The sequence below is a fragment of the Anopheles darlingi genome, chromosome 3 (genome assembly GCF_943734745.1).
Source record: "Anopheles darlingi chromosome 3, idAnoDarlMG_H_01, whole genome shotgun sequence".
NCBI lineage: Eukaryota > Metazoa > Arthropoda > Insecta > Diptera > Culicidae > Anopheles > Anopheles darlingi.
The window spans coordinates 23,966,467-23,980,673 of NC_064875.1; the positions used below are offsets into that span (position 1 = coordinate 23,966,467).

Here is a 14,207-nt window from a genome sequence, read left to right on the forward strand (position 1 = left end):
TTTCTTCGACAACCGGAGCGTAGTGATTTCGCCGCACCGTTCAAAGATCTCGCGCATCACTTCCTCGGTCATGCCGTTCGGTAGACCACCGACGAACACCGTTCGGCAACCGGGTGGCCGTTCGATAGTTTTCGGGGGCGGTGCGTTCGGGTTGGGTGGAAAGAGCGTGCAGCTCTTGCAGTAGATAATTTCTTTTGCTCCGGAGCTCTTATCAGATGTGGCGGTAGTAGTTGGAGGAGCATTAGCAGCAGCTGCTGCCGCTGTCGCTGCTGCTGCAGCCACTGCAGCTGTTGCGGGTCCGTTTGTGTTGGTATTCTGTGCAGAAAGGTCCGGTGTCGGATGAGTGGCCATCATGGGGAACGTTTGCATACTGATTAACGACGAACCGTCGACCATGTTCATCATGCCCGGCATCATCATGAAGCCGTGGTGGTGTGGTGGTTGTTGCGACATCAGTTGATTGAACACCAGCTCTCCATTGTTGGCGGCAGCCACGTGCTGCTGCAGCTGGCTTTGATGTTTGTGCAGCTCTTCTAGCACTTTTTTGTTGATGCTTTCTTCGCGTGCTTTTTCGCGAGCCATCGAGGCAACCGTTGCTGCGGCGGAATTGCTGCTTTCTTTCGCCGCCTCGTGATGTTCGGTGAGCGATTCCAGATCCATCGGTGCCGCACCGGACCCATTCTGAACGTTTTTCATCTTAAACTCAAGTGGTTTATTATTTATTCCCGCCAGCAGCGCCGCATTCGCTGCGGCCACGTTCGGTGCACCGAGTTGCTGGGCAGCCAGAAACGCACCCCCTCCACCGGACAGCAGGGGATCTGTAGAAAGAAGCACGTATCGGAGAAAACAGGCCATTAGAACACAAGTAAAACCACGAATTTGGCCCGGATGTGGCACTTACGCATCGGGTGTAGCCCGCCGGGGGCGAGCGGGTTGTAGGAGAACGACATTTTCACTCGATGTTGGGACTAAACCGAAACTAAAAAGCTAGAACGTAAAACCGGAACCCACAGTCGATACACGGAGCACTACGTTTGATGCTGCTGCTGATGCAGCTCGCGAAGGTGCTGATTTTTACGCAATCATTTTCCTCCTCACGCCCAGCAGAATAAAATGAAAACCTCCACCGTTTTTCCTCTGTTTTTCCTTTTTCCGCCTTCGAAATCGATTCTGTGTTCTGTTTTTTTTAGAACTGTCAACACTCGAGCACTCGAGCTCGATTCGGCCACCGAGCTGCTCGAATATCTCCCACACCCTCTTGTTGTTTCAGCAAGACATTTGAATCGACGGTTATTCACGACAATATCGCGAGAAAATTAGTAGTTTAGTTAACAAAATAGATTCAATATTGTTAGAAAGCATGCGTTGCGAACCATGATTACGGGAATCACCCTAGGGAAGGCTTTAAGAACGATTGCAGGAACAAACATCGACAGCTCGATTTCGTAAATGTCGAGCACTTGCCAACGGAACTTGTTGTGGACAAAATTCGTTGCTCGAATCCGTGGGGGAGGGTGGTAAAATCCTTTTTATATTTTTCCCTGAATCCTTACCCTTTTGCGAGTATCCTGTGGCATTTGCACATCAATCGAGGTAAAAATGACAGTGATACAGAATTTTGAAAAATCGGCCACATGGCTCGTGCTTCTCGCGCGGTTTATAAGCACTTGGGCGGTACTAAATTGGGCTAGGACTCTCAGGATTTACTCAAATAAAGGTCAGGACCCTCAGCAAAGTGTCTCACCGAAGTCTCTCGCTAAACTGGCGCTTGTCGAAATGCCCCTACCAAGCGCCTCCATGGACGCCTGCAAGGACTATTACTACCGACGGAGGTCGAAGGAGACCCCTGGCAAACTTACTACGATCTACGGCCCCAAAACGCGCGTGTTACGGAATCCTGGCAGAATCCATGAGGACGCCCCGTTTTAATTGAGATCAATGATTTATGGTTTATAAACCTTGGCTCTCCAAAACCCCCTACACATTCAAACAAGAAATAAACCGACAAAAGAAATGGAGTCACTATCGGCTAGTTATCATGTCAGCAAACTGTGTAATACTTGAAAAATACTCAAAAAACAGCATATATAGTTACATGCAAAGTCATCAGTAGCAGCAGAAGCAACGCAGGTTTTGCAATACATTTTTATCATTTTAAACACTCCATTCAAACCTTCGTTTTCCAACACTCAAAACTTCCTGAATCGTTCGCTGCTGGTACCACATTAAACAAAACAAGACGCAAAAATAAACTCTTGAGTAGCACAAGCAAACCAAACAAAATAACAAGCAATGTGTGGTGACCCGAAGGAGGAGCGAGGAAAAAGCCAAAAATTGGCATTTCTGAATGCGGCTGAATGGAAAACAAAACACGTGGAAAGACTGGGCCAGCCTTCGGGAAAGACCGGGTTTTTGCGCCAAACTTACGAGCATCCCTCGCAGTCTGGGGTGCGACAATGCTGCTCATGCTCGGCAATGATTTCGGTTTTTCGCAACAACGGGAAAAGGGAACCCGCTTCTGCTTCCACCAACCCATCGAATCGACACGAGACATCTGTGGGATGGAAAGAGGAGGAGGAGGAGGAGGAAAAGATAAAACAACAAAAGCACCCGAGCGGCTGGAAAAGCGTGGCACAGAAAATGGAAGAAAAACAAACTCCCGGACGGTTTTTAGCGTTCACCAGCAAGCAAGGGTTCGGGAGCAAGAGAGAGAGAAAAAAGAGAGAGAGAGAGAGAGAGAGAGAGAGAGAGAGAGAGAGAGAGAGAGAGAGAGAGAGAGAGAGAGAGAGACAGACAGAGAAAGAGAGAGAGACCGGGCGCGAAGGCATTTGTCCCTGAATCCCCTATACACTTACTTGCTTTCTATCATCTCCCTGTCTGTCGTGTATATCCTGCGATGGACACCAAACCCAATGGATTGGCACATTAACAAAAAAGGAAATGGAAAACCCTTCGGCTTTCGATGTCTGTGAGCACCCTTCCCGGACAGAACGCTCGCTCGTCGATCGTTTGGTCCGGATCCGGATCCGGATCCGGATCTAGACCCGGCCGCTAGTGGGAACGAAGGGCAGGAATTACGCAAAAAAAATATCGAAATGTTATTTCATCCCTCTTCGACATGTAGAACAAATATTTAAGTTTCTGACTCCGGTGGTCTGTGCCCGGTATCGGCGGTTGGCGGTGGTCCCGTACACCAAGCATATAAGCATCCGTAAAAGGTGGAGGGGGGGGGGGGGGGTGGCTAGATGAGCTATAGCGAATGATCTCACACATGTGACGCTCTGTCGTGTCGTGTGCCGGGATCGCGAATCTTTGCGCATGTTCACCGGAACAGGGAAAAATGGCGCGCGCTCTCGCTCTTCTCACGCGAACCGGAAACGCATGTGGCAAGCAGGGCGAATTCCTCGCCCTATTCCCTTAAATATTCGTTATACTCCAACACTGTTGGGATAAGGGAACGGAACGGAGCCATGATCGAACAAAAACACACCGGCTGCAAACACAGAGGAGCGCCGGGGACAGAGTGCAAGGTGATGACGATGGGACTACGTTGGCGGTACTGTACTGTGGTATGGTAGGTTCGGTACGTAGTTGGGGCGATAGTAAAAACAACATTGGTTCAGATGGAAAATAATATAAATGGAACCGGCATACGCGTGTGTGTGTATGTGCGTGTGTGTGTGTGTGTTTATGTGCGGTGAGTACATTTCGCATAGGCCAGGGATATGACGCTTTGGCACCTGGCAGCGTGGAGTGATGCTTGCTTGAATCGATTGTGGCGCCATTTTGCATGCGTAATTACTGTTCTTTTCAACTTTATTTAATTTTGTAAACTCCCTGTCAAGGAGTTGCTACATGATACGCTCGATAAGATGTGCAAATCAAGAGACAGTATAAAAGCAGTAACAGTATTAGTAGAAGGAACTAGGAATTCCACGAGTGTCTACATAAAACCAATTAAAAGACTTGATAATGCACTTGGACTTTAAACAGGCTGCTACGATCCATATCCTAGTTCGCTCATGGCTTGCTGATTCTTCCCTCTATGGCAGAGGATACGAAATCGAACTAATACTTATCAATATTGGACCAAGAGTCAATTGTTCTTAGTTTTGCAGAGTTGATAACGCAAAAAAACCCAAAAAAATCGTGCATGTTTCGCTCCACAACAATGTTCAACCGAAATCGCCTTTCTGCCTGCCGCTCCTGGTAATGAATCTGAACAACCAACGGAATGCATCTCCCAAACGAATGTCCACAATTAGGTCAACAATGTAATGGCGCGTAGTTTGGCAGTGGCGGACACTCGCGCCTATTCTCTTTCTCACCGCCAACCGTTCCGTCGGGTGGCCGGGCACAATAATTTGCTCTGCGTGCGTGTAGCATGCGATCCAGACCAGAAATAACTGGCGTGACGACCGGAGACCCGAGACGGCTGGAGCCTGCAGGCTGTTCAAGAACCTTTTTCACTCCGGAGGTTCGAGTGAATGTTTTCGTTTACAGAACATTTTTTTTTTTGTTATTTCTTGGTTTATTTTGTTTTGAGCGATAGGAATTTCCACCAGTACCGAGACGGACGCGTACGGGGGTGTGTTATTTTATCTTTTCGGTGCCTGATGCACTGTAATATTGACTCGTGCTTGCTTTTGTCGAGTTTGATAAAGGACTCGAGGCGTCGATGTTTTGTTACATTTATTTAAATGTACACAGCAATCATTTCGGGCTAGTGTTTTGATAAAATGTTGCGAAAAAAAAAATTGAGCTAACAATTATTAGACAGTTGGAATCAGTCGTGTGATAGTACCGTCAGTGCACTAGTCACTGTTGCTTGAACTCATTTGGTTTGCTGAACTGATCATGTAATTATGCTCAGTTTGCTGTTCTATCTGCTTCACTAAACTCGTTTATGGGGATGAATAGCTGCTAAAATCATTTAAATCTATCTTCAATTAGCTATCTCTTCATACATATGAGTCCGGATTTTGCTTCGTGCTACTTTAATTTTACTTTTTAAACAAAAAAGAGCTAAAGGGTATTACGGATGCCTATTTTGAATATGAGTTTAAAGGCTTACCACCAGCGTTGTTGACGGTTAGGATAATTGATACATGGAATACGAAGATATCCACTACGAAGATAGGTCCAAACTGTAAATGCTCTTCCTAAGATAATATAAATATGTCAAGTAACAATCGGCGTGAAGGTAAATGTATTTGTATAATTTAGAATTATGTAAATTTGTAGCTACTGTTGTAAAAAGGATTGCCAATAAGATTTTTGTTAACTCAAGACGTCCGGTAGCTCCTGTGAAACGGTGCAAAAAAGCTACAGTCATAAGAACCATTACATACAAGTGATACTATCTTCGATCCTGATAGATCAGTACAAGCAACGCAGCACTCAACGGATGCTAAGGAATGCCGCTTTCTGCCAGAAAAAAAAAATCATAAAATACCTTGCAAACACAAATTGAGACATTAAGCGCATTCTCATACAATTCCCAAAGCCTGTGCCTAACAAACGGAGCCACATTATGCACATTCCCATTCCCATCCCGAACCCACTTGATTGATTTATTGAGACGGTGTGAGACCAATTCGACCCTCCGGTGCTGCAAAGCTGCATGATCCTCATCGGAATTGCATGTGCGCCCTGACTGTACGGATCACCATTAATCAGAACCCTTCACTGATCGTAAATTAGCGATGTTTTTGCGAAAGGGGTTGGTGGCAGAAGGCATGCATGCATGTGTTATCAACAGCTCCCCTTATGAGTGTTTCGATGAAAGGTGGCTAAGGCTGTCCATAGCCCATATGCTCTGAAGTTCTATTCGAGCGCCACAAATGACACTTGACGCAGAGGGCTCCGGGCGAGCGGCCACCGGAGAAGATGAATACGTACCACTTCCTCAATGTCCGACCCGCGTTGCCTCCGGGTTGCCCAAATCCATCCCGAATCTGGGCTGGCAAGAGGCAAATACGCACCATGCGGCTTCGGCTGGTACAAAATGGCATATCAATCTACGTTCTACACGTAGTTGGCACGTAGTTGAGTTATTAATTCAGTCCACCCCGTTTCCGTTCCGTTTCCAGCTCCAGCACGGCCCAACGCGGCACGGGTCTAAAACCCTCCGGGGGCTCGCGAACGCGAACCACATTTCATCGATTTCATGCTGCCACTGCACTCGTTGAGTGATGCGGCGGCCCCGCATCGCGCCCAACTATCGCGAACAACTACTAGGACCGCAGTGGTGCAGCACTGTTGTTGGGGAGCAGCAGAGATGGCTTCAAATTTTCATCACCACCATCATCCGCCATCGTGTTGCTCGTTCTGCTCGTCAATCGCTCGTCGGCGCTCACAACCGGTACCGCTGGTGGGGATCGATTCTTCTGCGGTTGTTTTTTTTTGCCTCCAGTTTTTGTTTTGTTTTATGCTATCCTCGCCACGGTGTGGCTCATAAATTATCAGCTGCGCGTATCGAATGAGGTAGAAAAGGGGTTGAAAAGAGGGGAAGGAGAAAAGGAAGAAGGAGCAGCAGCGATGAGACGATTAATAATGTTTGATAATTTATTTAAATATATTCCGAATCATTCGTCATCGCCGGCTGGATGCTGATGTGTTCTGATGCTGTTACGGTTGGGGAGCCCCCCTTCCCCCTGGGTCTGAGGGTCTCCCGCAAAGGGGGGTGGCTAAGAGATGACCGAAGGGCAGACAAGTGAACCGTTCAATAATGATGATATAGTAATGCGCACTAGCACATAAAACTAATTTGATGAAACAGTTCCGTTGCGTTGTGCGTGTTTATGGGTGAAAAATGTACGACACTACTGCATGGAGCAGCATTTTTCCACCAGAACATCGATCGGTTCTACCGATTTTATAATGCATTTGTACATTTATTCATTGAGCATTTTGAGGAAAGCTAAACAAAAAGAACATGTTTATTATGATTCATGATCAAATCGTACGTTTCATAGTTTTTTTTATGAATATTTAGCGTGATTTTTGACTACTACTATCCCAGTATGTTAAGTTTGGTGCCATGTTACGAATATTGGCTTGATCATAAAAAAGCAAACACCTGCAGCACATATGTAAGTTGGAAGGAATTTCTAATTTAATTAGCTGCGAGCAAAAGAATATATAATACTTCATCAATTTTCATATTCAGATTTCATAAAATTTTAAATAGTTCTTACACATGCCAACAAACTGGTTGCCATGATAAAACAAATGTTCAATTAAAATGGTTACAATCTAAACGTTTGCACTAAATACTACTGGACAAAAAACGAAAAAAACATAGCAGGAATATCGACTTGCAGCAAAAGGAACACATATTTGAAATAAACTCTACAACAAACAAATACAACATAATAACAACGTTGAATTTGTTATTTGAGCTTTGAAATTGTCACATCTGTTACATTTTAGTATTGATTTTAAAATATGAATATTTTGCTATTTTTGTTAGTAACGAAAGAGAAGCGACATTTTCTCCTTCGTTTTCCCAAAATCCTGCCACGGGCTGGCTTGATGAGCAGAAATCAATGAAGAATGCCTCGTGCCACAACATTCCTTAAAAGATTCTCCCAAAACGTCACGCGATAGACATAAATGTACCCATAAAAAACATCTACCCATTGAAAAGATGCAATCTCAATCCACGAAAGTCCTACTCCCGTTCAACCATTCGACGCCATCGACTCGTTTTCAATTAGTCACATCGCACAGCATTCCAACAGAATGCCCATCTGGCCCTCAGCGATGACTGTATGGAGTGCACCCTCGACGCACTATCGTCGATCTCGCGATGCATTTCGGGGCCCACTGGTCCACTGGTGCTAGTGGTGGTGGTAGTTAAAATAAATTAATTGCCAAAAACGGACGCACCGCCATCGCCGTAATGTGCCTAGTCGTCGGATCGCCACCCCTCCGCAAAACAAAAGCAACGGATGCCGCTCGCCAGGTGATAATCGCAGGCTTTTACGGACCGACAGGCGACATTCAAACATCCGTCGTCGTCGTCGCCGGTAAATTACAGCAAACGATGCTACAGTTGCGAGAGTATAATTTTTGTTAATAAATTTTTATCATCCCGATTAACAGTCGTACATTTGCCAAACAAAGCGACAGAAGAGTGTGTGTGTGTGCGTGTGTGTGTGAGAGAGAGAAAAAGAATCGTACAGATCGAAATGGAAATGCAATTTCACCGCGATCGACGCCCAGGATAACCAGCCAGAGGGCCGCCATGGCTTGTTCTCCATAGCACCGGAATTCGTACCGTCGCAAGTGTCGAGATTTGACTGGTGAAGATCGACCAGGACACTGCCTGGTGACCGGTACCGCCTGGTTTCGCTATCCACCACCAACCGATCTGACGATTGATGGTTTGGCACTCGTTTCGCGATCACTTGCGTACGGGGAGGGCGGGTTTGCATACCCCTTTGGCTTTTGCTCGTGAAAATGGTGGAATTCGGTGGCGATTAAATTTTACTGTTATATTTATTTGCTCTTTGGCGGTCAAGCGACCGGCAGCGACCTTCCGAGGGACAGCGAGGCCCTCCCGTCGGCCCCATTCACGGGCCGCCGTCCACCGGTATTGTTTGCCGGTATCTCGGTTTGGTTTTATGTTTTCAGCAGCGCCGCATAACGGATGCGTTATGCGGGTCGCAAATGAGTGGTTCAGGTGATTGACGAGAGCACATCAAACGTGACAATTGTTTGTTAATTAAACACGTCTCGGAAATGGTCAGATAAGTTTAAAATCACTGGCACTGTTTTCTTTTTTGCGAATATGAAAAACCCACGATAAACTTAATTATCTGGATCATTCTCTGGATTTTGAAGAAATTGATTTTTGTCAAATCATTGTACGTGCATCTTCTACTTTTTTTAATTTTTTAATTTTTATTTATCTGAAATGTCAGATCTGGTATTATTTGTTTTCGTGTATTTAGCATTCCGAACATTTGCATATCATTAAACGAAATGTATCTTAAGAATCGCGAAGTGACGAACGCGAAGAAAAAAGTCTGGAAATCGCGAGAGATCAGTAAAAGGGTATCGCAAAACAGAATTTCAAAGAAAGGCAATTATCTGTTTTACTTTTCCGTGTGGGAAGTGCTAGAGAGGAAATACAACCCGAGGTAAATTAGTGCAATGAATCAATTGTTGTACCGATATAATGTAACAATTTTTCATTTGCTGTTGCTGAGCTGATCTTGTTTTTTTGAAACACTTAGAAAGGAAGTAGGAAATCAATGTAGAAGGAGAAGAGTAATGCAAACAATCGCAATTTACTGTATGAAAAAAGACATAAAATCCATTTAGGAATATATTTTAAACTAGCTCGACAATATGTTATTTCTTTCTTCTTTCGTATGTTTGAGACGTGTGCTCCTTTTTGTTTATATTAAATGTTTTTTGTTTACTAGTAAAAAATACCAGAAATATGAAGGAAATGAAACGATTAAAGCTCCATTTTAAATCCAAAATACGGCCGATCGTTATCAATCGTGTAACGAAGACTGCTATTCTGCTTTTGCTTTTACGTTATTAATGTCCTTTATGCTTCTGTGTTTTCAAATTAACGATGAGTGCTTTTATTTTGTGCTTATTATGAATTGAAAAAAAAACCTCTTTACAAAACCAATACGGCAAACCAATATTCTGCATCAGGTCGCATATTGCCGCGAAATTAATGCTTCAGAAGCAGCATAATAATTTCCTCACGGTTCGCCAGGCTCATTTTCAATCATGTGCAACCATAAACCTCACAGTGCGCCAAAGTTGCGGTCCCATTTATTGCTACATTTTTACATTAACCAAGCATCGAATTGTTTTTAATGTACATTTATCGATACTTTATTCGGCCTCCCTTGCCCCAATCAGCAGTCAAACCGGTACGGCGCTGGTATTGCATCGCACTGCCGCTTCCCGTTTCAGCTACTCCCCCTCCTCGGGAGAGGAGGACACGACGGACCACATGCTGCGCCCAAATGATGGACGGCGTGAGATACGAGCAGCAGTCGGGATTGCCGAAAAAAAAGTGTGGCACCATCGAGCGCCAGCATACGATCCCGTGTGTAAGTAGCGCATACGTTGCAGTTGTTGTTACTGTTGTTGTTGGGCTTTCGCCGCGTGTTCCTGCCGGGCAGCGGGCCGATAAGAATCTGCTTTTCACTGATTCATTTCGATTAAAATTAACAAAATGCTAACTCACGCTGAGTTGCGCAGCGGTAGTGCGATGTGATGCGTATGCGTCCCGTGAGCTCTTCGAGTAGGTAATGTTAAAAAAAAAACAAATAAAGAAAAAGCCAGTAACAACAAAAAAACTCATTATCCGATGCTGAATAACAGGCAGCAGCGTTATGCAGTCCCAGAAGGGTTTCACCGAGCACCGAAAATGCCAAACATATATCTTGCATTAAGTGGAGGTGAATAAGTGAGAACAAGTCGAACTAGCAGCAGCAGCAACAGCAACAGCTCCTGTGACAGTGGTTCGCACTGCGTTTTCGTTTGAGTTTCTGTTTTTTTTTTATAATGGACAAAAAGTGCGGAAACGAAAGCGGAATCACATGCTGCGACACGGTTCACGTTGCTTCGGCTGAGATTCGGTAATTAAATCGGTCCACAAGCAGTTCCGCGACCGTCGCGCAATCTCAGTGAAGCTCTCCTGTAAGGGCGCGCCTTAACCTGCGACTCACGAGAAGCACACACACACACACACCTGCGGCGCCTTTCTCCGGTCCAATGAGGATTCCCTTGGCCCTCGCGGAAACTAATTGACGCCGTTTGATTTTACACATTTTCGCTAATTGAAGTGATCAATCAAATATGAATTGTAACGGTGGAAATGGAACCCCGTTGTCTGGTCAAAGGGGTTTTGTGGTTGTTTCGCATATACTGTAGCAGCAGAGAGGTGAAGCAACCTTTTTCTTTGCGTTGTTTTGACCGTTGGACTCATGGGTGATGCTTAAAAAAGCAGAATGCAAGGGAATTGAGTAAGTCATGTTTATTATGTTCAGCATTAATTTCTTTTTTTCGGAAAATATTTGTGCTTTTTGCATTTTAGGACAAAATCTAAATGTTGCGGATGTGTGAACTGAAATTTAAAACACTCGTGTGTAGGGCATGTTCTCTGTTGCTCTTTTAGTACAGGTTTTTTATTGTTAAAGCTTCCTGGTATCTCAAAGCTTTACACTCTCGCTGTCGCTCTCGCTACAAGTGATTGAGAGTTCTTGTCATTTAAAATGCAGTATATAGTATGTTGAATTCTTGTCCTGAGCAAAACCAAAAATTTTCTGACAATGATACGAAAACCTCATCAGAAACAAAGAAGGAGTAAGAAAAGATGGCAAGATGGTTCAAATGTTTGAGATATAGAAGGCTGCCTAGAAACGTGAAAGAATGCATAAATATACAACTCATAATGCGGGAATCAATATAAGGAGTTAAGAATAAGAATAAGCTAGGAAGTTAAGAATACCTCGTTAGGAAAGGACAATTTATGAGACATCGATCATATGTGGCTGTTGTCCATAAGTTTGCAAACTGTAAAAAGTGTCCCCAAAGTTGATTCCTTCCTTCTTTGCGGACGTTTTTTACAGTTTTAGACAAAAAAATACTAAAGGAAATATGCTAAATGTGTGTACGGGGAAATGAAATTGAATGAACCATTATTAACTGTTTTCTTATACTAATTATATTTTAATATAAGAGTAGGTCCAAAAACAATTAAAAAGTCTAAAAACATATGTACAGTAAGTAGATTTTATAAATGGCTAGGAAATCAGAACAAACAATTGCTGAAACCGTAATCTACATCGAGAGCTCTAATCTCTCTCTCTCTCTCTCTCTCTCTCTCTCTCTCTCTCTCTCTCTCTCTCTCTCTCTACAAATATTGCTTTATATCACTGCAGTTCCTACACTGTTTCAAATGTATGTTTATGCATTATTATCTTTAAAATTGAAATGAGATTAGCGTACTATCATTATTTCATTTCAACGATCGAAGCCTCAGATAAATTCCCTCAGATCGTCGATCGTCGGCGCGCGCAGCTGACAATGTTGAGTGTCAATTCACCCCTTTATCGAACGTTTTAATTATCACTAACCAACCGAGAAGTTAACCCTAATGGCCACCTAGGAAACACGCTGTCCACACTCCGCTTTACACGACATTAGTTTCGCATTACAACAATGGGCCTTCCCTCCCTCTCCCCCATCCCTTTGGCAATCGCTTCGTTCCGGTGAGAAGGTGTCGATCTAATTTAGAAAGCCTGTGATCCACTCGGACCGGTTTACCGGGACTACCAGCCAGCCCTAATCACCAACAGGATCGCGATGTGTTTGTGCGCGCCCGCTAGCGCACGCCGTGCACGCGAGCCAGCAATCGCCGGTCCGTTGCCACTCGCACCACGTTTGACTTTCTTCCTCGCGAAGCTGGATCTCCGGCGACGATCACCGGCGACTGGTTCGAGTGCTCGGTAGCGCGGGCATCGTGAAAATGAAGAAAGTCCGGTCCGGGAGTCTGGTTCCCCGTCCGTCACGCGCATCCAACGGAGCACCTACCCTGCTTCAAACCGCAATAAAGATGCACCACCCGATCTCCCGATGACAGCATAATTGGCACAGGCCGGCGCATACAGCTGGCTCGCGATCGAGCAAACCGAGCATCAGCATCTTTAAACGGTTCTTCATTGAAATTAACTTGTAGCGATTAAAATGTATTAAGCAGCACGATGATCATCCATCATTCAGCGTCGGTTGCTGTGTCGCACTCAGGGACAGCCATTTTGCCTGATCAGCAGCAACGCGCATTCCTCGTACCAGACCTCGTGGCCGTACCCCGCTGATCAACATCAAATCACGTGTAGCAGCTACGTCGGGCGCTACGGTCCTTGCTGCGGGACTGCGCCCGTCGCTCGTTGTGCACCTGTTTCCAGTGTTTCCGAAAGTCGTCGATACTCAGCTTCCGTTGGGAGATCTTAACCGGTGTCCGGAACTTCTGGACGTTCGGTGGCTTCACTGTCTTCGGTTGCACCGTCAGTTGGTTCTCCTTTTCGCACTGCTGGCTTGCTGGCGGCAGTAGAAGATGCTCCGAACCGGCGTACCTCGGTTTTCTGCTGCGTAGTGGACTTACGGTTGCAATCAGGGGCAGTGGCTTTACGGCTTCACCGATCGGTGCCGATACGGGCCCGGGACTACGGACATTGTCCTTGCGCGACTGTCGGCATGAGGTACGCAGATCGTACACCCGGTGGAGTGTTTGTTCTGTGTTTGTGGGTAGTGGGGTCGTCGGTGCTGGCACCGACGGGATACCACCGATCGTTCGCCGTCGGCTGACCGCCGGTGCGCCCTTCGGTGATGTACAGCACGCACCGCTCAGATCCGCCATTTCCTTCGCTCTCCTTGTCCGCATCGTGGTGGTGGTTGGTGTCGAGGGTGATTTGCTGGTGGTCGTCGTCGGTGAGCTGAGTGTCGTGAAGCAGAACGTGTACTGCTCGAATGCGGCCCGATCTTCACATTCCAGCTTGTGCAGTGTCATCTCCAGCTCCGGTACGCGGTGCTCCGGATTGAATGGACACTGCACCAACTTCAGAATGCCGTGCGCCCGGCGACACTTGCTAATGTGGCGTGCCATCGTGTGCGGTAGCAGCTGATGGGCCGGATTGTACGGACACTCCAACAGATCGATCACACTCTCGGTGGATGATGGTTCCATCTTTTTGGCTTGGCGTCGTCACGGTCGTCACGGTATTGCACGGAAATGATCACTGGGGTCCGAGGAGCAGGGCAGGTTCGCTGAGCCGGTTGGCTTTGGTTGAGTTGTAGATTTGCAAAACGAATGTCTGAAGAGCGACTCGACGATGCGGTTTATATAGGTCAGCGTTCGCAGGTCTAACCAGGTACTCTCGATGGGCACATCCCGTCCAGAAGTATCTTGTGCGACGCGACGACGACGGTCGGCCTAACGGTGGGAAATACCAAACATTAGCACCGGGCAGGTGTTACCAACTTAGGATGTTCGTCTCGTCGTACGTCCTCCTTCGTCTGGTTGCTTGAAACATACGCGGCAGGTAGTAGCTGCAGTGCGAGGTAGTCTGGAGTCTGCATCTTTGCTGTTAGTTGTTCTTCGATGAGCGAAGGGTAAGGAGGAGGAGGAGTTCCTCGGCTTGCTCGGCTAATCCTCGTGCTCTATC

At 45.9% G+C, this 14,207-nt stretch overlaps 1 protein-coding gene across 1 annotated transcript in view; it reads right to left on the bottom strand.

Moving 5' to 3' along the window:
* LOC125956594 (ecto-NOX disulfide-thiol exchanger 2) overlaps positions 1 to 1,158 on the bottom strand; it is an 8,773-nt gene extending 7,615 nt beyond the window's left edge. The window contains exons 1-2 of the mRNA XM_049688640.1: positions 902 to 1,158; positions 1 to 818 (exon numbers count right to left, since the gene is read on the bottom strand). The exon at positions 1 to 818 is cut by the window's left edge and continues 535 nt beyond it. Coding sequence (XP_049544597.1) covers positions 1 to 818; positions 902 to 950 — 867 coding nt within the window. The 5' untranslated portion in view covers positions 951 to 1,158. The remainder of the gene's footprint in view (positions 819 to 901) is intronic.
* Positions 1,159 to 14,207: the final 13,049 nt, after the last annotated feature.